Raw genomic sequence first — 27,429 nt, 5'->3', positions numbered from 1 at the left:
CTGCCTTATATTCCTCCTCCTCGCAGCTTCAACAGGTCTTTATCAGTAATGGCTCCAATTATCAGGTCACCTCATTAGCAGTACATTTGTGGAATCGCAGGCCTTCAGCAAATGTCTGTGACCATCAGGTTTTTTTTGCAGCGGCACTGTCAGTGTGCAGCTCCATACAGTGCTGAGCCTATTCCACAACTGTCATTTGCCCAGAATATGGCAAGCAGCTCATCACTAAGTACAGAGAAGCCACAGTCCATTATTGCCAGAAGACATGAAGGTCAACAAATCTGGAAAATTGCTAGAACCTTGAAGATCCTTAAGTGCAGTTATGAAAACTGCTATAATGAAATTGGCTGTCATGAGGACCGCCCCAGGAAGACTAAGCATGACCTCTGCTGCAGAGGATAAGTTCATCAGAGTTGCCATCCTCAGAAACCACAAATTGAGAGCACCTTAGATAACAGCCCTAATAAATGATGCACAGACATCAAGCAGCAGACAAGTCCACATCAGCTTCCATATGAGACTTCAAGAAACAAGAACTTTGTGGTCAAATTACTGCAAAGAAGCCACTACTGAGGACTGCAAACAAGAAGGCCCTTGTTTAGGCTGAATAACACAGACAGGACATTAGATCAGAGGACATCTGTATGAGGGAGAGCGGTGATGGTGGTGGTGGTGGTGGGGGGGGGGGGGGTCTGTGCTGGGGACACTGGTGATGATTTGCTCCAAATACATTACCCAGCAAGCCCCACAGCGTTCTGCAGCCACCGCCGTCCCATCTGGTTTGTGCTCGGTTGGACCATCATCTGTGTTCTAACAGAACAATGGCCTCCAGGCAATATAAGGGCGATGTGACTGAGCAAGAGAGGGATGGAGGCTGCGTCAGAGGACATGGCTGCCATAATCACTGACCTTAACCCGATGGAGATGGTTTGGGATGAGTTGGATGCAGAGTGAAGGCAAAGCAGCTGACAAAGCTCTCAGCGCCTCCAGGAAATCCTTCATGACTGCGGGAAGCCATTGCAGGTGACACCTGATGAAGCTACAGATGGGGCGTAACGCTGTCGTCTGAGAAATGGGGTACAAGGAAAAAGCTTCAATTTCTGGTTTGTTCACAAGTGTCCATTTGTTTGTATCCTTTGTGGTTTTATCGCCTTCAGTCTTAATCTACAATGTGCACATTCCAGTAAGATCAAGGAAATCCATTGAATGGACAGGGGTGTCCAAACCTTTGATCGGTATTCTATTGTGTACTGCAACCAAATAGGTTAAAACAGTATGCTGGGACCCTATGGATATGTTTGGTGTGTGCACTGGGAGCTTTTCCCGGCGTATACCACATGTGGTCGCCTAACATGTTATTGGCGATGGAGACCGAGTCTCTAGTAAATGATAATGGGGTACATGTGCCGATTCCTCTCCCCTGACAGCGTGCTCACCGGCTATAATGGCACCATATTCGCCTACGGACAAACCGGCAGTGGTAAGACCTTCACCATCACTGGAGGAGCCGAGCGTTACAGCGACCGAGGGATCATCCCCAGGACCTTGTCCTACATATTCGAGGCGCTGCAGAAGGTGGGTTATGGTCTCCAGTAACGCTACTGTGGTGTCCGGACAGGTGTAATTCATCTAGTTTTATATTTTCTCCAGGACGGCAGTAAAGTCTACACGATGCACATCTCCTACCTGGAGATATACAACGAGTGCGGCTACGATCTGCTGGACCCAAAACATGAGGCCTCCAAGCTGGAAGACCTCCCGTAAGTCAGAGCCGACTAGTGATCTGGTGATAACATCTTGGTTTTATGCAGTTGTATCAGTTTACAGGGCGAAGATGAGGCGGAAACCATAACTGTAGGAAAAGAAGTCATGGAGCACAACAAGGTTTATACATTGAGCCACTGTGGAGAAGCAGAATGTCTCAAAACTGAACACGGGCTTCTTAATTATCATATTGAATATTATATTATTATCATATCCAAAGTGCGTAGGCCCACTGCCACGTCACAGCGACCTCTGTAGTGGGTCCCTACTCTATTGAGAGTACTGCTGGGTGGTGACCACCGCTGGCACAACATTGCACAGGGAGAGACACCCAGGTGCCAAATAGTACCCCACAGATGCAGCCCCCCACAGATGCAGCACCCCACAGAAGTAGCCCCTTACAGACTCATCCCCTTACACATGCAGCTCCCCACAGATACAGCCCCTTACAGACTCATCCCCCTAAAGACGCAGCCCCTTACAGGATCAGCCACTCGGTAGCAATGGCCATTAAAGAATTAACAAAAGTTACAGATCTCTGCTGGATGATTGGTCGCTGTGACGGGTCCGCTGCTGGATGATTGGTCACTGGGATGGGTCCTCTGCGGGATGATTGGTAGCTGGGACGGGTCGGGTCCTCTGCCAGATGATTGGTCCCTGGAACGGGTCCCCTGCCGAATGATTGTTCCCTGGGACAGGCCTCTGCCGGATGATTGGGTCGCTGGGTTGGGCCCTCTTCCGGATGATTGGTCACTGAGAAGGGGCCTCTGCTGAATGATTGATTCATGAGATCAGTCCTCTGCCGAATGATTGGTTGCTGATCCAGGTCCTCTGGCCGATGATTGGTCTCTGGGACGGGTCCTATGCCGGATGATTGGTCACTGAGAAGGGGCCTCTGCCGAATGATTGATCGCTGACACGGGTCCTCTGCCAAATGATTGGTCGCTGATTCGAGTCCACTGGCTGATGATTGGTCTCTGGAACGGGTCCTCTGGCTGACGATTGGTCTCTGGGACGGGTCCTCTGCCAGATGATTGGTCACTGAGATGGGTCCTCTGCCAGATGATTGGTCACAGAGTCGGGTCCTCTGCCAGATGATTGGTCACAGAGTCGGGTCCTCTGCCAGATGATTGGTCACTGAGACGGGTCCTCTGCCGGATGATTGGTCACTGAGACGGGTCCTCTGCCGGATGATTGATAGCTGTGATGGGTCCTCTAGGCTAGAACGGACGCCCCTTATATCACCCTCACCGTTTATATGTCGCAGGTTTTTGCCATGATTTCATATTGCAGTGTTTTTGCTGAGTTAAGAAAAACTGCGACTAAAATCACGACCAGATCACAAAATCTGAATAAACCCTTAGGGTCTGCAGTACTCCTGAGCTGACCCCACACCTGTCCTAGGCCGTTCTGTACAATGTTCATGACAACCAGTGTTCCCAGTACACTATACCACCATAACTAATGGGAATGGGCTGGAGTATGATCTTTAAAAAGCACGGATGACTTTCAGAATATCCTGAAGCTCTCGCTTATTTCTGCCTTCACGCAGTATCCTGTTACCGGTAAATTACAGACAGCCGTCCTATATTTATCAATGCTTGGCTTTAAATGCTTTTCTGCTGGTTAGAACATCGCTATTTTGGGGAAAAACATCTATTCCTGTAAAGTCTTTAATCGTCACATTATGTAAATGAATGGATCCGAATCGTCTGTATTTATTTACTTGTCACAGGTCTCGTGTCGTCATTGCACAGGCATTCAGGGTTCTGACAATAGAAACACTTCAAAAGGTCCTCTCCTGTCTGACTGTAGCAAGGTGTCCTCTCCTGTCTGACTGTAGCAAGGTGTCGTCTCCTGTCTGACTGTAGCAAGGTGTCCTCTCCTGTCTGACTGTAGGAAGGGGTCCTCTCCTGTCTGACTGTAGCAAAGTGTCCTCTCCTGTCTGACTGTAGGAAGGGGTCATCTCCTGTCTGACTATAGCAAGGTGTCGTCTCCTGTCTGACTGTAGGAAGGGGTCCTCTCCTGTCTGACTGTAGCAAAGTGTCCTCTCCTGTCTGACTAGCAAGGTGTCCTCTCCTGTCTGACTGTAGCAAAGTGTCCTCTCCTGTCTGACTGTAGGAAGGGGTCATCTCCTGTCTGACTGTAGCAAAGTGTCCTCTCCTGTCTGACTGTAGCAAAGTGTCCTCTCCTGTCTGACTGTAGTAAGGTGTCCTCTCCTGTCTGACTGTAGGAAGGGGTCCTCTCCTGTCTGACTGTAGCAAAGTGTCCTCTCCTGTCTGACTGTAGCAAAGTGTCCTCTCCTGTCTGACTGTAGCAAAGTGTCCTCTCCTGTCTGACTGTAGGAAGGGGTCATCTCCAGTCTGACTCTAGGAAGGGGTCCTCTCTTGTCTGACCGTAGGAAGGGGTTCTCTCCTGTCTGACCGTAGGAAGGGGTCCTCTCCTGTCTGTAGGAAGGAGTCCTCTCCTGTCTGACTGACTGTAGGAAGGGGTCCTGTCTGACCATAGGAAGGAGTCCTCTTCTGTCTGACAGTAAGACGGTGTCGTCTCCTGTTTGACCGTAAGAAGGAGTCCTCCTGTCTAACCGTAGGAAGGTGTACTCTCCTGTGTGACTAGCAAGGGGTCCTCACTTGTCTGACTGTAGGAAGGGGTCCTGTCTGACTGTAGGAAGGGGTCCTGTCTGACTGTAGGAAGGGGTTCTCTCCTGTCTGACTGTAGGAAGGGGTCCTCTCCTGACTGACTGTATGAAGGTGTCCTCTCCTGTCTGACTCTAGGAAGGGGTCTTCTCCTATTTGACTGTAGGAAGGGGTCCTTTCTGGTCTGACTGTAGGAAGGGGTCCTTTCCTGTCTGACTGCAAATAGGAGTCCTCTACTCAATAACTACAGGAGGGGTCTTGTCTGACTGTAGGAGGGGGTCCTGTCTGATTGTAAGAAGAGGTCCTTTAAATTTTGACTATAGGATGAAATCCTCTCCTCACTGACTACAAGAAGGGGTCCTCTTCTGTCTGACTGTAGAAGGAGGTCCTGTATGAATGTAGGACAAGATCTTCTCTGTAGTGACTTTTCTAAGGTGTGTTTTACTCTTTTACCAGCAATGTCAGATCGGGCTCATCCATTAATATGATCAAATTGAACAATTTCAACCAAGATGATTGTTCTCTGCAAACGCTCACAAGACATCGTTCAATTAAAAAGAAGTCGTCCAGGTTGATAATTTTTGTACGATTGTAACTAGTTCTTAATGAATGAGCCCAGAATATTTTCAGGACGATTTGTGGTTGGAGCTGTATAGCATATATGGGTTACATCGTGATCGCTCACTTCCCACAAGTCACCCGCCAGCGCACCTCTCCCCGGCCCGCGCACCTCTCCCCGGCCCGCGCACCTCTCCCCGGCCCGCGCACCTCTCCCCGGCCCGCGCACCTCTCCCCGGCCCGCGCACCTCTCCCCGGCCCGCGCACCTCTCCCCGGCCCGCGCACCTCTCCCCGGCCCGCGCACCTCTCCCCGGCCCGCGCACCTCTCCCCGGCCCGCGCACCTCTCCCCGGCCCGCGCACCTCTCCCCGGCCCGCGCACCTCTCCCCGGCCTGCGCACCTCTCCCCGGCCTGCGCACCTCTCCCCGGCCTGCGCACCTCTCCCTGGCCTGCGCACCTCTCCCCGGCCCGCACACCCCTATGTATTCTGTGGGCTCCTAACTGCTCTGTTCAGCTTGGAGGAATGATATTGGGGGAGAGAAGGATCGGGGACGTCTGATTGCAGCGCACAATTCCAGCTGCTGCCGGTAGTGGTTGGTGAGGACAGGGCTGCATATAACTAGTGCAGGAGCATGGAGACCCCCGGGAGCAGGGCCCCCAGCAGCACACAGTATGTCAGAAATATTTGTTCTGCTCCTATAGGCATAGAGACAGTCAGGACTTCTCACATGTAAAAAATATTTGGAAACCAACCACCTGCCGCTAAGTGCGACCGCCAAATCCACTGATTACCGATCTCACCGCCCCGACCACGAGGAAAACAAAAATAGGCTTGTCTGTGTAGGAAATGACTGCCGCCCTCGAACGTTGGCCCTGTAACTGTTTACTTAGAAATATGATGCCAATCTCCACAACCGTGCCACAAAACAGATGGCGCGGCCGCCGATATTTATATTCCTCATCTGCAGCTATTTACTGGGACGGACGCAGACGGTGTGTTGTGATCTGTAGGGGGAGACTGGAGCAGCCAGGTTGGAAACGCCTAAGTGCTGCGCCCCTTTAATTCCCACTCTCATAGCTCTGATGATGGCGGCTTTATATCTATTTCTGGGAAATTTGCCACGTGGGTGGGACGCACCTCGATCAGACTATTGTGGCTTAGTCTGTGGCTATGCCATGGGGGGCCTAAGTGGGGGATGCCCCTAAATATACCCACCAAATATCCCAGTGTAACCTAGAACTACATGAAGACCAGCTTACAAAATACTCATATCTTCTGCTTTGTGTCCAGGAAGGTGACCATCATGGAGGATCCGGACCAAAACATTCATCTGAAGAACCTGTCCATGCAGCAGGCCACCACCGAAGAGGAAGCCCTCAACCTGCTCTTCCTGGGGGACACCAACCGCATGATAGCCGAGGTGAGCGGGGGGCCCGCAGAGCCGGACGTGCCCAGTATAGGCCCTTATAGGTGTACGTCTATCTCTGCGGGGGACATGGAGCTGCAAGACCTGCAGATTTGGAGTCTCGCATCCTGTACCCTTCTACAGCAGATATAGTCCTATTTTTAGATTCATTTTTGGGATCGCAAAAAGTAATCTAGTACAGGATCCATTCATTAGAAAGGGCCAGGAAGTGGCATAAAACGTCTTCCATTTGCCTTCCTTCTATGCAACGTTTTTTTTCTGCACAACTTCTGTCCTTCCAGAAAAAAACCAAGAGTAACGGAATCCTTGACATGTTTCACATTGAAGTCTATGGGAGCGGCTCATAGCGGATGGGCACCTGGTATGTTAGCGCTGCACATGCCCAGAACACAAGAGATGTTCAGAGACTCTTCTAGGAAAAACGGAAGCAAAACGGAAACGTAGATGGTCATTTTTAAGCCGATTTTTTTTTTTTTTTTTTTAAAGACCGATCCGTTCAAATACAGAAACTTTAGTTTCCATTTTGTATCTGGTTGTGATCCAGTTATATTTTAAATATCGGATCTGTAACTAACAGATGAGAACAGATCCCGCACGCTCAGATGTGCTGCTTCCCCCGAGCCGAGCCTCCGTCTCCTCACTTCTGTAGCCGCTCTCTGCCTCTGACACAAAGAGAGAAGCTGCAGCTGCATCCCCCTCCTCCCTGCCGAAAAGGTCTGTGAACATTAAAAAAGACCATGCAGACAGGGAAGAGGAACAGGAGGATGGCGGGAGGTGAGGAAGATGGCACCGTCCTCCTGGTATAGTCTAGGGGGCTGAATCCGGCATGTGTGACGTCAGATCAGGGTTGGATCCTCCTGCGTTTCACCAGTGTTTATGGCTGGGAAGGAAAGAATAAAAGGCGCCGGGTGCTGTACGGGCAGGTGGGGCTGTTATCACATCTGATAATAATACACTCGGGTCCGCGGCCGCTGACTGTCATGGCTTCATTGTGTGGTTCACATGTTATCATTACTTATAGCCTACTAAGAGCAGAGACGTTTCCCGTCCACCGGCCTCCCCTGATCATTAACACGTGGGGGGATTGGAAGGTTTCGTGTAAAAGTGAGAGGTGGATTGACCTCTTCGCTCTGGAGTCCATGGGGGGCGCTAATCGTGATTTCACCCTGTACTGTCTGCCTCATCGTATTCCTCACACACTGCATTCATCCTCGGGACATTGTTTCATTGTATCTCCACCCAAACAGGAGACTTTATGCTGTGAGCGCAGCTTTGGGTGTTACTAGAGTGTAACCCATGATGTCTCTCGGGGTCTTCAGGGTTCGTCGTCTTGTTTCTCGTGTTAATGTGTGAATATTTACTGGGCCTCACAAACTGCAGGGAGCGTCACCGGTCTGCACGGACAACGGCCTCATGTAATGATGGAATTCACTGTGTTTTTACAACGTGCGCCAAAATGTAACCCGCGGCCCCACACATCCATCAGTTTACAATAGGAAAGTGACACATTGTGACCATTGCAATATTTGCACTAAAAACTTAGGTAAGAGATCAGAGCATTGTCTTCTCGCCGGCACAGTGTATGGGGAGCACATCGAGGCTTGTGTAAGAGATCAGAGCATTGTCCTTCTCGCCGGCACAGTGTATGGAGAGCACATCGAGGCTTGTGTAGGAGATCAGAACATGGAACATGGTCCTTCTCGCCAGCACAATGTATGGGGATCACATCGAGGCTTGTGTAAGAGATAAGAGCATTGTCCTTCTCGTTGGCACAATGTATGGGGAGCACATCGAGGCTTGTGTAAGAGATCAGAGCATTGACCTTCTCGCCGGCACAATGTATGGGGAGCACATCGAGGCTTGTGTAAGAGATCAGAGCATTGACCTTCTCGCCGGCACAGTGTACGGGGATCACATCGAGGCTCGTGTAAGAGATCAGAGCATTGTTTTCTCGCCGGCACACTGTATGGGGAGGACATCGAGGCTCTTGTAAGAGATCAGAGCATTGTCCTTCTCGCCAGCACAATGTATGGGGAGCACATCGAGATTTGTGTAAGAGGTCAGAGCATTGCCTTCTCGCCGGCACACTGTATGGGGAGCACATCGAGGCTTTTGTAAGAGATCAGAGCATTGTCTTCTCGCCGGCACACTGTATGGGGATCACATCGAGGCTCATGTAAGAGATCAGAGCATTGTCTTCTCGCCGGCACACTATGGTGAGCACATCGAGGCTCATGTAAGAGATCAGAGCATTGTCTTCTCGCCGGCACACTGTATGGGGAGCACATCGAGGCTTTTGTAAGAGATCAGAGCATTGTCCTTCTCGCTGGCACAATGAATAGGGAGCACACCGAGGCTCGTGTAAGAGATCAGAGCCTTGTCTTCTCGCCGGCACACTGTATGGGGATCACTTCGAGGCTCGTGTAAGAGATCAGAGCATTGTGCCGGCGAGAAGACAATGTATGGGGAGCACATCAAGGCTCATGTAAGAGATCAGAGCATTGTCTTCTCGCCGGCACAATGTATGGGGAGCACATCAAGGCTCATGTAAGAGATCAGAGCATTGTCCTTCTCGCCGGCATAATGTATGGGGAGCACATCAAGGCTCATGTAAGAGATCAGAGCATTGTCCTTCTCGCCTGCACAGTGTATGGGGAGCACATTGAGGCTCATGTAAGACATCAGAGCATTGTCCTTCTCGCCAGCACAGTGTATGGGGAGCACATCGAGGCTCATGTAAGAGATCAGAGCATTGTCTTCCCGCCAGCACAGTGTATGGGGAGCACATCGAGGCTCATGTAAGACATCAGAGCATTGTCCTTCTCGCCGGCACAATGTATGGGGAGCACATCAAGGCTCATGTAAGACATCAGAGCTTTGTCTTCTCGCCGGCACAGTGTATGGGGAGCACATCAAGGCTCATGTAAGAGATCAGAGCATTGTCCTTCTCGCTGGCACAATGTATAGGGAGCACATCGAGGCTCATGTAAGAGATCAGAGCATTGTCTTCTCGCCGGCACACTGTATGGGGAGCACATCGAGGCTCATGTAAGAGATCAGAGCTTTGTCTTCTCGCCGGCACAGTGTATGGGGAGCACATCGAGGCTCATGTAAGAGATCAGAGCATTGTCCTTCTCGCCGGCACAATGTATGGGGAGCACATCAAGGCTCATGTAAGAGATCAGAGCATTGTCTTCCCGCCGGCGGACTCATCACCATTTGAAGTGGTTTTCTCTTCTGCTGTTTAATAGTGAACATGTGCTGACACTGCTGGCACCGCCGCCGCGGCCTCGTAACTCACATGCCGTCTGCTCCGCTGACTGTTCCCTTTTTCCAAGGCTCAGAAGCCTGGGATGATCATCAAGGATCTTCTGCTTGATGGATTTTCCCTGGCAGCGGAGGACGCCGTGTTGTCGGCCACAGCAGGCTTCTCGCCGCAGCGTTACCGGACAAGCGTCGCCCATCGCCAGCGTAATGTCTACCAAATGTGAAGCAGTGAAGTGGCAGTCCGTTCCCACGTACGAGGAGTGAACCGCGCTGCGGAGGAGACCCCGGCCAATAACTCCGCAGGATATCATCCTCCTCTCATCATTTCCTCGGATTATGCAGTAATGAAACACATCTTGATCTCTGGAGCGGAGGTCGCCATTGTAATAACCTCTGCTGGCCACAGTCCTGCTGGGCTGGAGGGCGGCACACGCAGACCCCGGACACGGTCTCAGCTGCTCAGATTTATGTCCTTCATAAGTCGTGTAATCAAAATGTCTTACAGCTGCTTAACCGGCGAAGAATCCGCCTCTCCTGAAAGCCTCTGTGCTGCGGGGTGACCCTGATGCTTCCAGGATCTCCACCATGGCCCTGTCACAGGGCTGGACGGATCCGCACATCCCTGTCCTGAAATACTCTGTGCTGCTGAAGGCTCCTCTTCTACTATGTCGTTCTCAGTCCGTGGCCTCCTCCGTCCTCCTTACACAGCGATGGCCACACTAATATCACAAGTGGACGGTCGCTGCCCTACACCAGGTCAACACACTGCGCTCCTGAAACACTCTGCGCTGCTCCTAACACTTCTTTTCCCATTTTGTGTAATGATGACATCAGTGATGTTGATAATAAATCTTCATCTCTGGGGGCGCCATGTCCCCTCCGATGGTCACTGCGGTCTTGATTGACAGCGCTTGTGCCATTGTTGTTATGTCACCAGGGAGCGAACTTCCCCCGATGTTCCTGACGTTCGGTCTGGACCGTGTCCATAAAGCCTGACGTCCGTACCCCCCCTGAGCGTAAATGTTTATGAAGAAGCCCCTTCTGTCTCTAAATATTTACCATGTTCCGCTTTACTGGCAGAAACATTTACCAAACCCCCTGACCTCCGCCTATAAATCTGTGCTGTCCTCCACCGCGTCTATACGTCCCCTCCTTGTCTGTACAGCCAAACACGGGCCTGCGAGTGACGCCTCGTCATCTCTGCTTCTGGAGGATCACCGCTTGCTGTCAGTGAACACAAGGGTTTCCGTACTGCACAGCTGGGAGGCTTGTTACAATGTATCCAGGCAATGCTCGGAATCTGACATCCATCCTGGTATCACAGTGTATCCAGGCAATGCTCAGTGACTGACATCCATCTTGGTTTGTCACAATGTATCCAGGCAATGCTCAGTGACTGACATCCATCTTGGTTTGTCACAATGTATCCAGGCAATGCTCGGAAACTGAAATCCATCCTGATATCACAATGTATCCAGGTAATGCTCAGTGACTGACATCCGTCCTGGTGTCACAATGAATCCAGGCAATGCTCAGTGACTGACATCCGTCCTCGTGTCACAATGTATCCAGGCAATGCTCAGTGACTGACATCCATCTTGGTTTGTCACAATGTATCCAGGCAATGCTCAGTGACTGACATCCATCCTGGTATCACAGTGTATCCAGGCAATGCTCAGTGACTGACATCCATCTTGGCATCACAATGCATCCAGGCAATGCTCAGTGACTGACATCCATCTTGGTTTGTCACAGTGTATCCAGGCAATGCTCAGTGACTGACATCCGTCCTGGTGTCACAATGTATCCAGGCAATGCTCAGTGACTGACATCCGTCCTCGTGTCACAATGTATCCAGGCAATGCTCAGTGACTGACATCCATCCTGGTATCACAATGTATCCAGGCAATGCTCGGTGAGTGACATCCGTCCTGGTGTCACAATGTATCCAGGCAATGCTCAGTGACTGACATCCATCCTGGTATCACAATGTATCCAGGCAATGCTCAGTGACTGACATCCGTCCTCGTGTCACAATGTATCCAGGCAATGCTCAGTGACTGACATCCATCCTGGTATCACAATGTATCCAGGCAATGCTCGGTGAGTGACATCCGTCCTGGTGTCACAGTGTATCCAGGCAATGCTCGGTGAGTGACATCCGTCCTGGTTTGTCACAATGTATCCAGGCATTGCTCAGTGAGTGACATCCGTCCTCGTTTGTCACAATGTATCCACGCATTGCTCAGTGAGTGACATCCGTCCTGGTTTGTCACAATGTATCCAGTCAATGCTGGGTGAGTGACATCCATCCTGGTTTGTCACAAAATATCCAGGCAATGCTCGATGAGTGACATCCGTCCTCGTTTGTCACAATGTATCCAGGCAATGCTAGGTGACTGACATCCGTCCTGGTTAGTCACAATCTATCCAGGCAATGCTCGGAGAGTGACATCCGTCCTGGTTTGCCACAGTGTATCCAGGCAATGCTCGATGAGTGACATCGTCCTGGTTTGTCACAATGTATCCAGGCAATGCTCGGTGACTGACATCCCTCCTGGTTTATCACAATGTATCCAAGCAATGCTCGGTGACTGACATCCGTCCTCGTGTCACAATGTATACAGGCTATGCTCGGAGAGTGACATCCGTCCTGGTATCGCAATGTATCCAGGCAATGCTCGGTGACTGACATCCGTCCTGGTTTATCACAATGTATCCAAGCAATGCTCGGTGAGTGACATCCGTCCTGGTTTATCACAATGTATCCAGAAAATGCTCGGTGAGTGACATCCGTCCTGGTTTATTACAATTTATCCAAGCAATGCTCGGTGACTGACATCGGTCTTGGTTTGTCACAATGTATCCAAGCGATGCTCGGTGACTGACATCCTTCCTGGTATCACAATGTATCCAGGCAATGCTCGGTGACTGACATCCTTCCTGGTATCACAATGTATCCAGGCAATGCTCGGTGAGTGACATCAATCCTGGTTTATCACAATGTATCCAGGCAATGCTCGGTGACTGATATCCATCCTGGTTTATCACAATGTATCCAAGCAATGCTCGGTGACTGACATCCATCCTGGTTTGTCACAATGTATCGCCAGTTCATAGAATAAGTTTGAGAATTTCAGGCTCAGGAGGGAAATCAGAAAGTCTCCAGTAAATTACAGCAAGCAGAGATCTTGTCAGTTGCTGATGTTTTTTACAGTGATTCTCCTTCTTTCTGCCTTTCTAGACTCCGATGAACCAGGCGTCCACCCGCTCGCACTGTATCTTCACCATCCACATCTCCAGCAAAGAGCCCGGCTCCGCCACCGTCCGCCGCTCCAAGCTGCACCTTGTGGACCTGGCGGGATCTGAGCGCGTGGCCAAGAGCGGAGTCGGGGGGCAGCTGCTGACCGAGGCCAAGTACATCAACCTGTCCCTGCACTACCTGGAGCAGGTGAGCGGGCACCGCACCAACCCACAACCGGGTCATGGGGCAGCCGCACTGACACTGACGTTCCAGGCCAGAATGGGGCACTAAAAGTCCCAGCGACTGCAACAGGAATATTGTAATAAGTCACAGACATAAATGTCTGCAGCCCTCCATCAAAGTGGTTCTGAAGCATTTGTGGTTTGTATCCTACAGTAATGCCCCCCACCACTGTCCCCAGTCTTCAGAATGGCGATCTCCGCATACATTGCATTTATTAGGTTGATCAGGAGTAAGGCATTGATGACCTCACCTTAGGATATCTGACCTGTGGGGTCTGACCTCCCTGCACCCCCCGCAGTGGTACCTGGTGCAGCACAGCTTCGGATACCATGTATTGAAGTGAATGTGAAGCTGCAGTACCCGGGAGTGACCACTGCATGGTGTATGGCGCTGTGCTGCTCCATCTCTGCACTGCTGGCGGGTGCAGGATCTGCTGGTCAGCGGGGTTAGGGATATCGGCCCCCACCAACCTGGGACTGATCACCTAGGTGCTAGACCGTCCCTTTAAACAACACTTTACAAGCCTTGCCGCTTCTAACACAAGACAATACCTTGTAGGCGTTAAGCCCTTGTTCACATTAGATACCTGACGGATGAGCCATAGTTTGGCTGACGACCTCTCTCTTGACTCCCCCAACACGGGGGGCTCGGTTCGGCCTTGCGCTCCTTTTTTCTGTACATTTTTCTCCGCCATACCTACACTGTTGGCTGGAATCGCGCATATCACAGGGGTTTATGTGCATTTTTAGTTGCGTTTTTTTTAGTTAAGATTTTTAGGAATTAATTTGCATAAAAAAACCGCTGCCACCATTCACACGCTGCATTCAGGAAACGCTACAGAGCTGCACACCAGCGACGGGGAAAAGGAAAGCGGGGGCACGAGATGTCACAAATCTCACCGATACTGACGTGTGTGAACAGAGCCTGACGGGCTGAGATCTGTGGATGAGCGGAACATGTCCGGGAACAATGGCGGCTCTATGAGCGGAGCCAGAGAAAGAGCAGAAGACGAGGACGCGGCGCTCAGGGAGAGGCCGGAGAGGTTACTCTGTGTATCACGGGGTCATATCGGACCCCCGGACTCTGCTCTGGATGATCCGTCACAGCGCAGACACAAACCAGGGCTGCACCCTTCACATGGCCTCAGGGGGGCGCTGAGACTCCAACATACATCTACACAAGGGGTCCCTTCAGAATCCGTACAGGATCTGTAATGTGTGTACACAGTGACTGCACCAGCAGAATAGTGAGTGCAGCTCTGGGGTATAATACAGGAGGTAACTCAGGATCAGTAATGTAATGTATGTACACAGTGACTGCACCAGCAGAATAGTGAGTGCAGCTCTGGGGTATAATACAGGATATAACTCAGGATCAGTAATGTAATGTATTTACACAGTGACTGCACCAGCAGAATAGTGAGTGCAGCTCTGGGGTATAATACAGGATGTAACTCAGGATCAGTAATGTAATGTATGTACACAGTGACTGCACCAGCAGAATAGTGAGTGCAGCTCTGGAGTATAATACAGGATGTAAGTCAGGATCAGTAATGTAATGTATGTACACAGTGACTGCACCAGCAGAATAGTGAGTGCAGCTCTGGGGTATAATGCAGGATGTAACTCAGGATCAGTAATGTAATGTATGTACACAGTGACTGCACCAGCAGAATAGTGAGTGCAGCTCTGGGGTATAATACAGGATGTAACTCAGGATCAGTAATGTAATGTATGTACACAGTGACTGCACCAGCAGAATAGTGAGTGCAGCTCTGGGGTATAATACAGGATGTAACTCCAGATCAGTAATGTAATGTATGTACACAGTGACTGCACCAGCAGAATAGTGAGTGCAGCTCTGGGGTATAATACAGGAGGTAACTCAGGATCAGTAATGTAATGTATGTACACAGTGACTGCACCAGCAGAATAGTGAGTGCAGCTCTGGGGTATAATACAGGAGGTAACTCAGGATCAGTAATGTAATGTATGTACACAGTGACTGCACCAGCAGAATAGTGAGTGCAGCTCTGGGGTATAATACAGGATGTAACTCCAGATCAGTAATGTAATGTATGTACACAGTGACTGCACCAGCAGAATAGTGAGTGCAGCTCTGGGGTATAATACAGGATGTAACTCAGGATCAGTAATATAATGTATGTACACAGTGACTGCACCAGCAGAATAGTGAGTGCAGCTCTGGAGTATAATACAGGAGGTAACTCAGGATCAGTAATGTAATGTATGTACACAGTGACTGCACCAGCAGAACAGTGAGTGCAGCTCTGGAGTATAATAAAGTATGTAACTCAGGGTCAGTAATGTAATGTAATGTATGTACACAGTGACTGCACCAGCAGAATAGTGAGTGCAGCTCTGGAGTATAATACAGGATGTAACTCAGGATCAGTAATGTAATGTATGTACACAGTGACTACACCAGCAGAATAGTGAGTGCAGCTCTGGAGGATAATACAGGAGGTAACTCAGGATCAGTAATGTAATGTATGTACACAGTGACTGCACCAGCAGAATAGTGAGTGCAGCTCTGGGGTATAATACAGGAGGTAACTCAGGATCAGTAATGTAATGTATGTACACAGTGACTGCACCAGCAGAATAGTGATTGCAGCTCTGGGGTATAATACAGGATGTAACTCAGGATCAGTAATGTAATGTATGTACACAGTGACTGCACCAGCAGAATAGTGAGTGCAGCTCTGGGGTATAATACAGGATGTAACTCAGGATCAGTAATGTAATGTATGTACACAGTGACTGCACCAGCAGAATAGTGAGTGCAGCTCTGGAGGATAATACAGGAGATAACTCAGGATCAGTAATGTAATGTATGTACACAGTGACTACACCAGCAGAATAGTGAGTGCAGCTCTGGAGGATAATACAGGAGGTAACTCAGGATCAGTAATGTAATGTATGTACACAGTGACTGCACCAGCAGAATAGTGAGTGCAGCTCTGGGGTATAATACAGGAGGTAACTCAGGATCAGTAATGTAATGTATGTACACAGTGACTGCACCAGCAGAATAGTGAGTGCAGCTCTGGAGGATAATACAGGAGATAACTCAGGATCAGTAATGTAATGTATGTACACAGTGACTACACCAGCAGAATAGTGAGTGCAGCTCTGGAGGATAATACAGGAGGTAACTCAAGATCAGTAATGTATTGTATGTACACAGTGACTGCACCAGCAGAATAGTGAGCGCAGCTCTGGGGTATAATACAGGAGGTAACTCAGGATCAGTAATGTAATGTATGTACACAGTGACTGCACCAGCAGAATAGTGAGTGCAGCTCTGGAGTATAATACAGGATCAGTAATGTATGCACACAGTGACTGCCCCTGTACACACGTTATATACTGTACACATGTAGTATACGGTCAGTGTGGATGTATGATCAGTATATAACTGCTGTCGCTTTTCCAGGTGATTATTGCTCTGGCTGAGAAGAATCGCTCCCATATACCGTACAGAAACTCCATGATGACCTCGGTGCTGCGGGATAGCCTCGGGGGGAACTGTATGACCACCATGATCGCCACCCTGTCCTTAGACAAGAGGAACATTGATGTAGGTGTCTGAGCGGAGTGCGGCTCGGTCTCTCTGTCCGGTCGCCATCATTCCTGTATATTGGCACCATTCTGTGCGGGCAGCGTGTGGCCCCCAGGGGCTGATCTGGGCGGCTCCGGGCCCCGCAGTGTCGCTGTATCATGTAGATGGTAGGAGATGAGATTGTAATAAATCCTGTAAGAATCTCGTCCGTTCAGCTAATGTCTGCGATCTGCCGCAGGAATCCATCTCCACCTGTCGCTTTGCACAGAGAGTCGCTCTGATCAAGAATGAAGCCGTGCTCAACGAGGAGATCGACCCGCAGCTGGTAAGAACATCCCCGCCTGCATGCTACTGAGCTGAAATCCTCTGTGCTGCGGGGAAAGCACACGCTTCATAGCTGGTCTGGGGGTCCACGTGTATGGGGGTACATTTGTGAGTAGCGGTCAGCTATTGGAGGTATACGTCCCCCCACTAGATCTGTACACACCTCCTGAAATCCTCTGTGCTGCTGTAGTCGTGCACATGGTGAGAGTCCATTACTCCCCACACAGATTGGTTCTTCTTGATGTTTCTCAGATAATCGTGCGTCTGAAGAAGGAGATTCAAGCACTTAAAGATGAGATCGCCCTGATCACTGGAGAAGAGAGGACGACGGAGCTCACCCCCGACGAGCTGCAGAGGTACCGCACCCCACATGTATCTAATCCTCTCCTGTGTGATACTGTCTGCTGATCCATTGTATCTAATCCTCTCCTGTGTGATACTGTCTGCTGAGCCGTGTATCTAATCCTCTCCTGTGTGATACTGACTGCTGAGCCGTGTATCTAATCCTCTCCTGTGTGATACTATCTGCTGAGCTGTGTATCTAGTCCTCTCCTGTGTGATAGTCTGCTGAGCCGTGTATCTAACCCTCTCCTGTGTGATAGTCTGCTGAGCCGTGTATCTAACCCTCTCCTGTGTGATAGTCTGCTGAGCCGTGTATCTAATCCTATCCTGTGTGATAGTCTGCTGAGCCGTGTATCTAATCCTCTCCTGTGTGATACTGACTGCTCAGCCGTGTATCTAATCCTATCCTGTGTGATACTATCTGCTGAGCTGTGTATCTAATCCTCTCCTGTGTGATACTGTCTGCTGAGCCGTGTATCTAATCCTATCCTGTGTGATACTGTCTGCTGAGCCGTGTATCTAATTTTATCCTGTGTGATACTATCTGCTGAGCTGTGTATCTAGTCCTCTCCTCTGTGATAGTCTGCTGAGCCGTGTATCTAATCCTCTCCTGTGTGATAGTCTGCTGAGCCGTGTATCTAATCCTATCCTGTGTGATACTGACTGCTGAGCCGTGTATCTAATCCTCTCCTGTGTGATACTGACTGCTCAGCCGTGTATCTAATCCTATCCTGTGTGATACTATCTGCTGAGCTGTGTATCTAATCCTCTCCTGTGTGATACTGTCTGCTGAGCCGTGTGTCTAATCCTCTCCTGTGTGATACTGACTGCTGAGCCGTGTATCTAATCCTGTCCTGTGTGATACTGTCTGCTGAGCTGTGTATCTAATCCTCTCCTGTGTGATACTGACTGCTGAGCTGTGTATCTAATCCTGTCCTGTGTGATACTGTCTGCTGAGATGTGTATCTAATCCTCTCCTGTGTGATACTGACTGCTGAGCTGTGTATCTAATCCTCTCCTGTGTGATACTGACTGCTGAGCCGTGTATCCAATCCTATCCTGTGTGATACTGACTGCTGAGCCGTGTATCCAATCCTATCCTGTGTGATACTGCCTGCTGAGCCGTGTATCTAATCCTCTCCTGTGTGATACTGCCTGCTGAGCCGTGTATCTAATCCTCTCCTGTGTGATACTGACTGCTGAGCCGTGTATCCAATCCTATCCTGTGTGATACTGCCTGCTGAGCCGTGTATCTAATCCTCTCCTGTGTGATACTGACTGCTGAGCCGTGTATCTAATCCTATCCTGTGTGGTACTGACTGCTGAGCCGTGTATCTAATCCTATCCTGTGTGATACTGACTGCTGAGCCGTGTATCTAATCCTCTCCTGTGTGATACTGACTGCTGAGCTGTATCTAATCCTCTCCTGTGTGATACTGTCTGCTGAGCCGTGTATCTAATCCTTTCCTGTGTGATACCGTCTGCTGAGCTTGCGTTTTTCGTGTGCATTAATTATTCCAGAACGTTACAGTATCTGTTGATCTGGATTCTAACCGTCTTTTGATATTTATCAGCGCACCATTTTTTTTTTCTTCCAGGCTGGAGGAGCAGCTCTACGATTTCTTGGATGACAAGGACCCTGAAAGTAGCCTGGACGTGGGGGGCGACATGCGGAGGATCCAGTATAGTTTCGCTTTTTTTAAGGTACCACAGTACAGCACGGCGAGCTGTGCAGGGGGGAGAGGGGGCCGCACACAACACAACAGCTCCGTTCTCGGGAATTATAGGGGTCTCGGCAGCCAAACTCCAGGGATTCTGACGGACGGGTAACCAATATTGTGCATGAGCAATCCCTTTAAATGCAATAGGTTATATCCCCCTAAACATGCTGCAGATTGATAGAGATCCGGGTCATGAAAGCCCCTTACTAATAGCTCAATACACAGTGCAGAGGGTCTCAGCTCTTGTGTGCACACTGGTGTACGGACCCCAGACATTATATTATCAATCTCCATTATTGTTGTTGAATGGGGCTGTGGTCTGAGCTCTGTGTGGCCGCTCATGTTCTCCTCCTCCATGTCTGTATGAGGCTCTGTGCGGCCGCTCATGTTCTCTCCTCCATGTCTGTATGAGGCTCTGTGCGGCCGCTCATGTTCTCTCCTCCATGTCTGTATGGGGCTCTGTGCGGCCGCTCATGTTCTCCCCTCCATGTCTGTATGGGGCTCTGTGCGGCCGCTCATGTTCTCTCCTCCATGTCTGTATGGGGCTCTGTGTGGCCGCTCATGTTCTCTCCTCCATGTCTGTATGGGGCTCTGTGCGGCCGCTCATGTTCTCTCCTCCATGTCTGTATGGGGCTCTGTGCGGCCGCTCATGTTCTCTCCTCCATGTCTGTATGGGGCTCTGTGTGGCCGCTCATGTTCTGTCCTCCATGTCTGTATGGGGCTCTGTGCGGCCGCTCATGTTCTCTCCTCCATGTCTGTATGGGGCTCTGTGCGGCCGCTCATGTTCTCTCCTCCATGTCTGTATGGGGCTCTGTGCGGCCGCTCATGTTCTCCTCCTCCATGTCTGTATGGGGCTCTGTGCGGCCTCTCATGTTCTCTCCTCCATGTCTGTATGGAGCTCTGTGTGGCCGCTCATGTTCTCTCCTCCATGTCTGTATGGGGCTCTGTGCGGCCGCTCATGTTCTCCCCTCCATGTCTGTATGGGGCTCTGTGCGGCCGCTCATGTTCTCTCCTCCATGTCTGTATGGGGCTCTGTGCGGCCACTCATGTACTCTCCTCCATGTCTGTATGGGGCTCTGTGCGGCCGCTCATGTTCTCTCCTCCATGTCTGTATGGGGCTCTGTGCGGCCGCTCATGTTCTCTCCTCCATGTCTGTATGGGGCTCTGTGCGGCCGCTCATGTTCTCTCCTCCATGTCTGTATGGGGCTCTGTGCGGCCGCTCATGTTCTCCCTCCTCCATGTCTGTATGGGGCTCTGTGCGGCCGCTCATGTTCTCCCCTCCATGTCTGTATGGGGCTCTGTGCGGCCGCTCATGTTCTCTCCTCCATGTCTGTATGGGGCTCTGTGCGGCCGCTCATGTTCTCCCCTCCATGTCTGTATGGGGCTCTGTGCGGCCGCTCATGTTCTCCCCTCCATGTCTGTATGGGGCTCTGTGTGGCCGCTCATGTTCTCTCCCTCTATGTCTGTATGGACCTTGTGCATTGGGCACAGTTATGGGAACAGATAAGGGTCTTCCCCCAAACTGGTCCCACAAAGTTGTAGCTGCAATTGTCCACAATGTCTTGAGCTGAAGATTAATATTAATATTTAATATCACTGGAGCTGAGGGTCTCCGGCCGCCCTCTGATAACAGCCCCTAGCATTATCCTCCTCCACCATCTGTACAGCGGCACAATACAGTCAGGGGATAACGTCCTCCTGGAATCACCAAACCCAGACTCCTCCATCAGACGCACATAGAGAAGTGCGATCCGTCTCTGCACAGAACACGTCTCCTTCAGAGTCCAGTGGTGGCGGCTTTACACCATTCCATTCGATGCTCGACATTGTGCTTGGTGACGTATGGCTGCATGCACCTGCTCGGCCACAAAGCTCCTGGCGGGGGCGCAGTGTTTGGGCCGAGGAGATTAGGACTCTGCAGTTATGTTGTCAGCAGAGCGGTGGTGACTATTCTGCCCCCTGCTCCTCAGCAGTCGGCCCCCCGCTCTGTAACGTTTCAGGGTCTGCACTTTGTGGCTGATTTGCTGCGATTCTTGCCACTTCTCAGTAATATCACTCACAGGTGAAGATTCAGTAGGGTGAAATGTCAGGGACGGACTTTTTACCCCAGTGGTCCTATTACAGGACTGTGCTGGTATCAGGAGCTCTGCACCACCGGCCGCTCTTTCACATGGTAGTAATGGCATGGTGGGGGTCTCGAGGTTATACATGGGGGGGCCAGAGGATATACACGGGGGGCCAAAGGTTATACAAGAGGGGGGGAGGCAATGGTTATACATGGGGCGCCAGAGGTTATACACGGGTAGGTGGGGCCATAGGTTATACATGGGGGGCCAGAGGTTATACATGGGGGGCCAGAGGTTATACAAGGGGGGGCCAGAGGTTATACACGGGGGGCCAGAGGTTATACACGGGGGGGGGGGGGCAGAGGTTATACAAGGGGGGGCCAGAGGTTATACACGGGGGGCCAGAGGTTATTCACGGGTAGGGGGGGGGCCATAGGTTATACATGGGGGGCCAGAGGTTATACACGGGGGGCAAGAGGTTATTCACGGGGGGCCAGAGGTTATACACAGGGGGCCAGAGGTTATACACGGGGGGCGCAGAGGTTATACACGGGGGGCGCAGAGGTTATACACGGGGGGCGCAGAGGTTATACCCGGGAGGGCAGAGGTTACACACGGGGGGCCAGAGGTTATACACGGGTAGGGGGGGGGCATAGGTTATACATGGGGGGCCAGAGGTTTATACACGGGGGGGCCAGAGGTTATTCACGGGGGGGCGCAGATTCGAGCCCCTGTGACACGTGTTGGTCCCTCGGCCTCAGCAGCAATGATGGGATGAGCAGATCGCGCCTGTCCTGCGGCAGCGGTGTGTGACCGATAATGTGGCGCCATTAGTCACGTCAGCTAATGATCATCTGTTGTATTTTATTGTCCCGGCAGAGAGTTCTGCATGGAAAGAAGCCATCAGAGGGCACAGCGAGCTCGCTAGAGGAATCCACGGAAAGACCCGCCACGTCCTCCGCTCGTCCTGAGGAGGTGAAGAAGCTCCGAGATCTTCTGCAGCAACGAGACAGCGAGATCAGTATCCTTACCAGCTCAGCGCGCGCGACTGAGACAGCGCCAAGATCCCCGCGGGCGTGGAGGCGCTGCGCCTGCTGCGTCTGCTGCCTCTGATGTAGGGATCCAAAGCTAAACAATAAAGTGCAGGGAGAGCCACCGATGTGTGAGCAAGTGTGAACGTGGGCAGAAATCACCGATCATAGAGCAAGCCGCACACCTCCGCGTAAGGCCAGCTGTGCCGCTGCGGACCAGGCCCCTTCTGGATATTAAGCCCCGTAGGATGAGTTATCATTGTGAATGACACCGCTCCTAATCTACTAGGAAAAAAGTCCCAAGTTTGGTGAAATAGTGACAAAAATGCAATTCTGCCTGGATTATGGGTTTCATTTTGCTCGGCGTTTAGTAAAAATGACCTGAAAACCCGATGCTCGGCGTCGGTACAATTACCAGTGGTGCCGAGTCACGGTCGCCCGTTTTCTCACCCATCAGCTCTATTTGCTGACACCATTCTGGGCACATGTGATGGTTTGGTCCCTTTTCATTGTATTTTTTTTTTTTTGGGGGGGGGGGCTCAACGCAACTTTTTTTCTGTCCGTTTCTGCATTTACAATATGGGATGGATATATTTTAGATATATTTTATTGGTTCGGACAATTACAATTGTGCCGTGTACCAGGAGTGTTTGCTGATTCCGGGAGTGTGGACTGGTTCCAGTTTAGGAAAACCTAACGTGGGCCTTTATTTTTGGAGAGATCTGTAGGAACATAGTGGGACGGATCTCTCCCTCCACTCATGGACGTACGAGTGGCCCATGGCCGTGGTTCTCATTTAAACCTGCAGTTAAGGTTTGGGTTTGTTAGTTTTTGTGTCTGGATTTTTGCCTTCACCAGGATGAATGCGCTGTGGACGTAGGCCTGACTTTGTGAAGCTAACACAGACCAGAACCAGCGACGTGGGCAACCATGACAGCTCCCAGGAAACTTACGGGGGTGCAAGTGCCAGCGTCACTGGACATTATTTCCGTATTCCCAGCTGCGATCCGGAGGGGAGCAATTTCCTGTGTGCAGTGTTTGGACGATAAAGGACGTTTTATGTAACTTGCCCGGGTCACTGTCTCGCTTCATTCTCTGTAGATAATCAGCCGCACTCACAAATATGTTTCAAATGATCCTTATTTTTAGTGTGAAATGAATTCGCCGCAGTGTTGACAGTAGCAATCGGTAAAGCGATGAGTTACGTTTCGACCCAGCCTGGGTGTTTTTCAGACATCGCTATGTCCAGTGCTATCAGCGCTTGCACTCCTCCTGGGGTCGTAGATTGCGCCTACACAGAAGCTCCATGCCTGCTGGCAGCCCTGAGAGCGTGACACACCACATCTACCTGGATTTTTTGGACATAGCGATGCTTGAAAAAGATCCTGGCTGGGTCGAAACGTAACTAATCGCTTTACCTATTGTTACTGTCAACACTGCGGTGAATTAATTTTGCAGTAAATATAATGATCATTTTTATCATATTTGTGAGTGCGGCTGATTATCTACATTGACTCCTTGGATTCTCCAGTCCAGCCGGCGCCCGTATACCAACTCAGAGTGCTCATCTTATTCGCTACATATCACTAAATTCACAGGCGGAAACCAGTGCTGTACACCGTCTGTAGCGCTAATATTATGTACTAGGAACTACTATGTCTATTACACACCTATCCCCAGGCTCCGCTTCCTTCCCCTGGATCCGCTGCCCCATGCTGTGCTACACGTCAGGTTTTGCAGGCTAGCCGAAGTAGATGTAGACGAACACCTGTGTCTTGGGATTGAGACTCTGGTCCTGTGTTTGGTGTGCGCCACCATCTGTGCTTTCTGTGTTTTGTGCTTCCATCCATCCCTCCTGCTGCTCCTGAGATTCCTGTCTGTACCATGTCCTCACTGCCCACACGCCATCCTGCCTGCTGCATTAACGCCCGGGGTCCACTTGGTCCTAAGGCCTAGAGGATCCACCTGACCTGGTGAGCTACTTTACATATGGACCCAGATCGGGCGAGTGCGATATGTACCATTATTGGATGCCGGATAGCAGTTTGCACGCTGTGTCCATGTCAGGGTGGATATGTAAGGTTTATACAAGTGTCACCCCCTAATATATGTCTCCAGCTCGGGGAGAGCTCGTCCACTCTGCCGGTCATGTGACAGTCTGTATTGGTGGCCTAACCTCACGGTGTATCGTATGTTGAGCAGTGACATGACAAAGAACAGTACTACCATATAAAATATGTAAGGAGACTGAGGGGCCACCCCACCACAGATGTGTTACCTGACGGGTCTGTCTCGACTTAGCGGGGGGGCGATGTCCCTGCGTCGATCTGCCCCATTGTCTGTTTCTCTCTTCCTATTATTAATCTCCAGATATTCTGGTCAGTATGCTAAAGAAGGAGAAGATGAGGAATCGAGACGCTGCATATATAATGTCCAACACAAGATCCAATGTGGAAGAAAGCTCCGCAAAGAGGGGTCTGCAGTCCTCAGGAGCCCCCACACCACCTCCAGATACCCGGAACAACACCCGCCTCAGGAAGACAGGTGCATGACATATATCAAGATGTAAAATGTTCTTGCATATTATTTAGAAGCGATCTATAAAGATTCGACATTAGGAGGCAGTATTATCGCACTTATAATATTGTACATAGGGGCAGTATTATAGTAGTTATATTCTTGTACATAGGGGCAGTATTATAGTAGTTATATTCTCGTACATAGGAGCAGTATTATAGTAGTTATATTCTTGTACATAGGGGCAGTATAGTAGTTATATTCTTGTACATAGGGGCAGTATTATAGTAGTTATATTCTTGTACATAGGGGACAGTATTATAGTAGTTATATTCTTCCACATAGGGGCAGTATTATAGTAGTTATATTCTTGTACATAGGGGCAGTATTATAGTAGTTATATTCTTGTACATAGGGGCAGTATTATAGTAGTTATATTCTTGTACATAGGAGCAGTATTATAGTAGTTATATTCTTGTACATAGAGGCAGTATTATAGTAGTTATATTCTTGTACATAGGGGCAGTATTATAGTAGTTATATTCTTGTACATAGGAGCAGTATTATAGTAGTTATATTCTTGTACATAGGAGCAGTATTATAGTAGTTATATTCTTGTACATAGGAGCAGTATTATAGTAGTTATATTCTTGTACATAGGAGCAGTATTATAGTAGTTATATTCTTGTACATAGGAGCAGTATTATAGTAGTTATATTCTTGTACATAGAGGCAGTATTATAGTAGTTATATTCTTGTACATAGAGGCAGTATTATAATAGTTATATTCTTGTACATAGGGGCAGTATTATAGTAGTTATATTCTTGTACATAGGAGCAGTATTATAGTAGTTATATTCTTGTACATAGGGGCAGTATTATAGTAGTTATATTCTTGTACATAGGGGCAGTATTATAGTAGTTATATTCTTGTACATAGGAGCAGTATTATAGTAGTTATATTCTTGTACATAGGGGCAGTATTATAGTAGTTATATTCTTGTATATAGGGGCAGTATTATAGTAGTTATATTCTTGTATATAGGAGCAGTATTATAATAGTTATATTCTTGTACGTAGGGGCAGTATTATAGTAGTTATATTCTTGAACATAGGGGGCAGTATTATAGCAGTTATATTCTTGTACAAAGAGGCAGTATTATAGTAGTTATATTCTTGTACATAGGAGCAGTATTATAGTAGTTATATTCTTGTACATAGGAGCAGTATTATAGTAGTTATATTCTTGTACATAGGAGCAGTATTATAGTAGTTATATTCTAGTACATAGGGGGCAGTATTCTAGTAGTTACGGTATATTCTTGTATATAGGGCAGTATTATAGTAGTTATATTCTTGTACATAGGGGGCAGTATTCTAGTAGTTACGGTATATTCTTGTATATAGGGCAGTATTATAGTAGTAATATTCTTGTACATAGCAGTATTATAGTAGTTATATTCTTGTACATAGGGGCAGTATTATAGTAGTTATATTCTTGTACATAGGGGCAGTATTGTAGTAGTTATATTCTTGTATATAGGGCAGTATTATAGTAGTTATATTCTTGTACAGATGGGCAGTATTATAGTAGTTATATTCTTATACATAGGGGCAGTATTATAGTAGTTATATTCTTGTATATAGGGGCAGTATTATAGTAGTTATATTCTTGTACATAGGGGCAGTATTATAGTAGTTATATTCTTATACATAGGGGCAGTATTATAGTAGTTATATTCTTGTATATAGGGGCAGTATTATAGTAGTTATATTCTTGTACAAAGGGGCAGTATTTTAGTAGTTATATTCTTGTACATAGGAGCAGTATTATAGTAGTTATATTCTTGTACATAGGAGCAGTATTATAGTAGTTATATTCTTGTACATAGGGGGCAGTATTATAGTAGTTAAGGTATATTCTTGTATATAGGGCAGTATTATAGTAGTTATATTGTTGTACATAGGCGGCAGTATTATAGTAGTTACGGTCTGTTCTTGTATATAGGGCAGTATTATAGTAGTAATATTCTTGTACATAGCAGTATTATAGTAGTTATATTCTTGTACATAGGGGCAGTATTATAGTAGTTATATTCTTGTACATAGGGGCAGTATTATAGTAGTTATATTCTTGTACATAGGGGCAGTATTATAGTAGTTATATTCTTGTACATTGGGGCAGTATTATAGTAGTTATATTCTTGTATATAGGGAAGTATTATAGTAGTTATATTCTTGTACAGAGGGGCAGTATTTTAGTAGTTATATTCTTGTATATAGGGGCAGTTTTATAGTAGTTATTCTTGTACATAGGGGCAGTATTATAGTAGTTATATTCTTTTACATAGGAGCAGTATTATATTAGTTATATTCTTGTACATAGGGGGAATTATTATAGTAGTTATATTCTTGTACATAGGAGCAGTATTATAGTAGTTATATTCTTGTACATAGGAGCAGTATTATAGTAGTTATATTCTTGTACGTAGGGGGCAGTATTATAGTAGTTACGGTATATTCTTGTATATAGGGCAGTATTATAGTAGTTATATTCTTGTACATAGCAGTATTATAGTAGTTATATTCTTGTACATAGGGGCAGTATTATAGTAGTTATATTCTTGTACATAGGGGCAGTATTATAGTAGTTATATTCTTGTATATAGGGGCAGTATTATAGTAGTTATATTCTTGTACATAG

General features: G+C 48.6%; 1 protein-coding gene across 2 annotated transcripts in view; it reads left to right on the top strand.

Annotated features, from left to right (window-relative positions):
• Positions 1-27,429, top strand: part of KIF6 (kinesin family member 6) — a 192,684-nt gene that overhangs the window by 33,105 nt on the left and 132,150 nt on the right. Inside the window, exons 4-14 of one of the 2 annotated variants that reach the window (XM_077282020.1) lie at positions 1,428-1,575; positions 1,651-1,760; positions 4,857-4,970; positions 6,250-6,379; positions 12,897-13,103; positions 16,599-16,742; positions 16,963-17,049; positions 17,301-17,404; positions 18,989-19,094; positions 22,057-22,198; positions 24,579-24,752. In XM_077282020.1, coding sequence (XP_077138135.1) covers positions 1,428-1,575; positions 1,651-1,760; positions 4,857-4,970; positions 6,250-6,379; positions 12,897-13,103; positions 16,599-16,742; positions 16,963-17,049; positions 17,301-17,404; positions 18,989-19,094; positions 22,057-22,198; positions 24,579-24,752 — 1,466 coding nt within the window. The remainder of the gene's footprint in view (positions 1-1,427; positions 1,576-1,650; positions 1,761-4,856; positions 4,971-6,249; positions 6,380-12,896; positions 13,104-16,598; positions 16,743-16,962; positions 17,050-17,300; positions 17,405-18,988; positions 19,095-22,056; positions 22,199-24,578; positions 24,753-27,429) is intronic. The other variant, XM_077282021.1, reaches the window with a different exon arrangement.

The sequence above is a fragment of the Ranitomeya variabilis genome, chromosome 2, assembly GCF_051348905.1.
Source record: "Ranitomeya variabilis isolate aRanVar5 chromosome 2, aRanVar5.hap1, whole genome shotgun sequence".
Classification (NCBI taxonomy): domain Eukaryota; kingdom Metazoa; phylum Chordata; class Amphibia; order Anura; family Dendrobatidae; genus Ranitomeya; species Ranitomeya variabilis.
The sequence above is the reverse complement of the archived record's forward strand: the minus strand, read 5'-3'. Positions and strand labels throughout refer to the sequence as shown.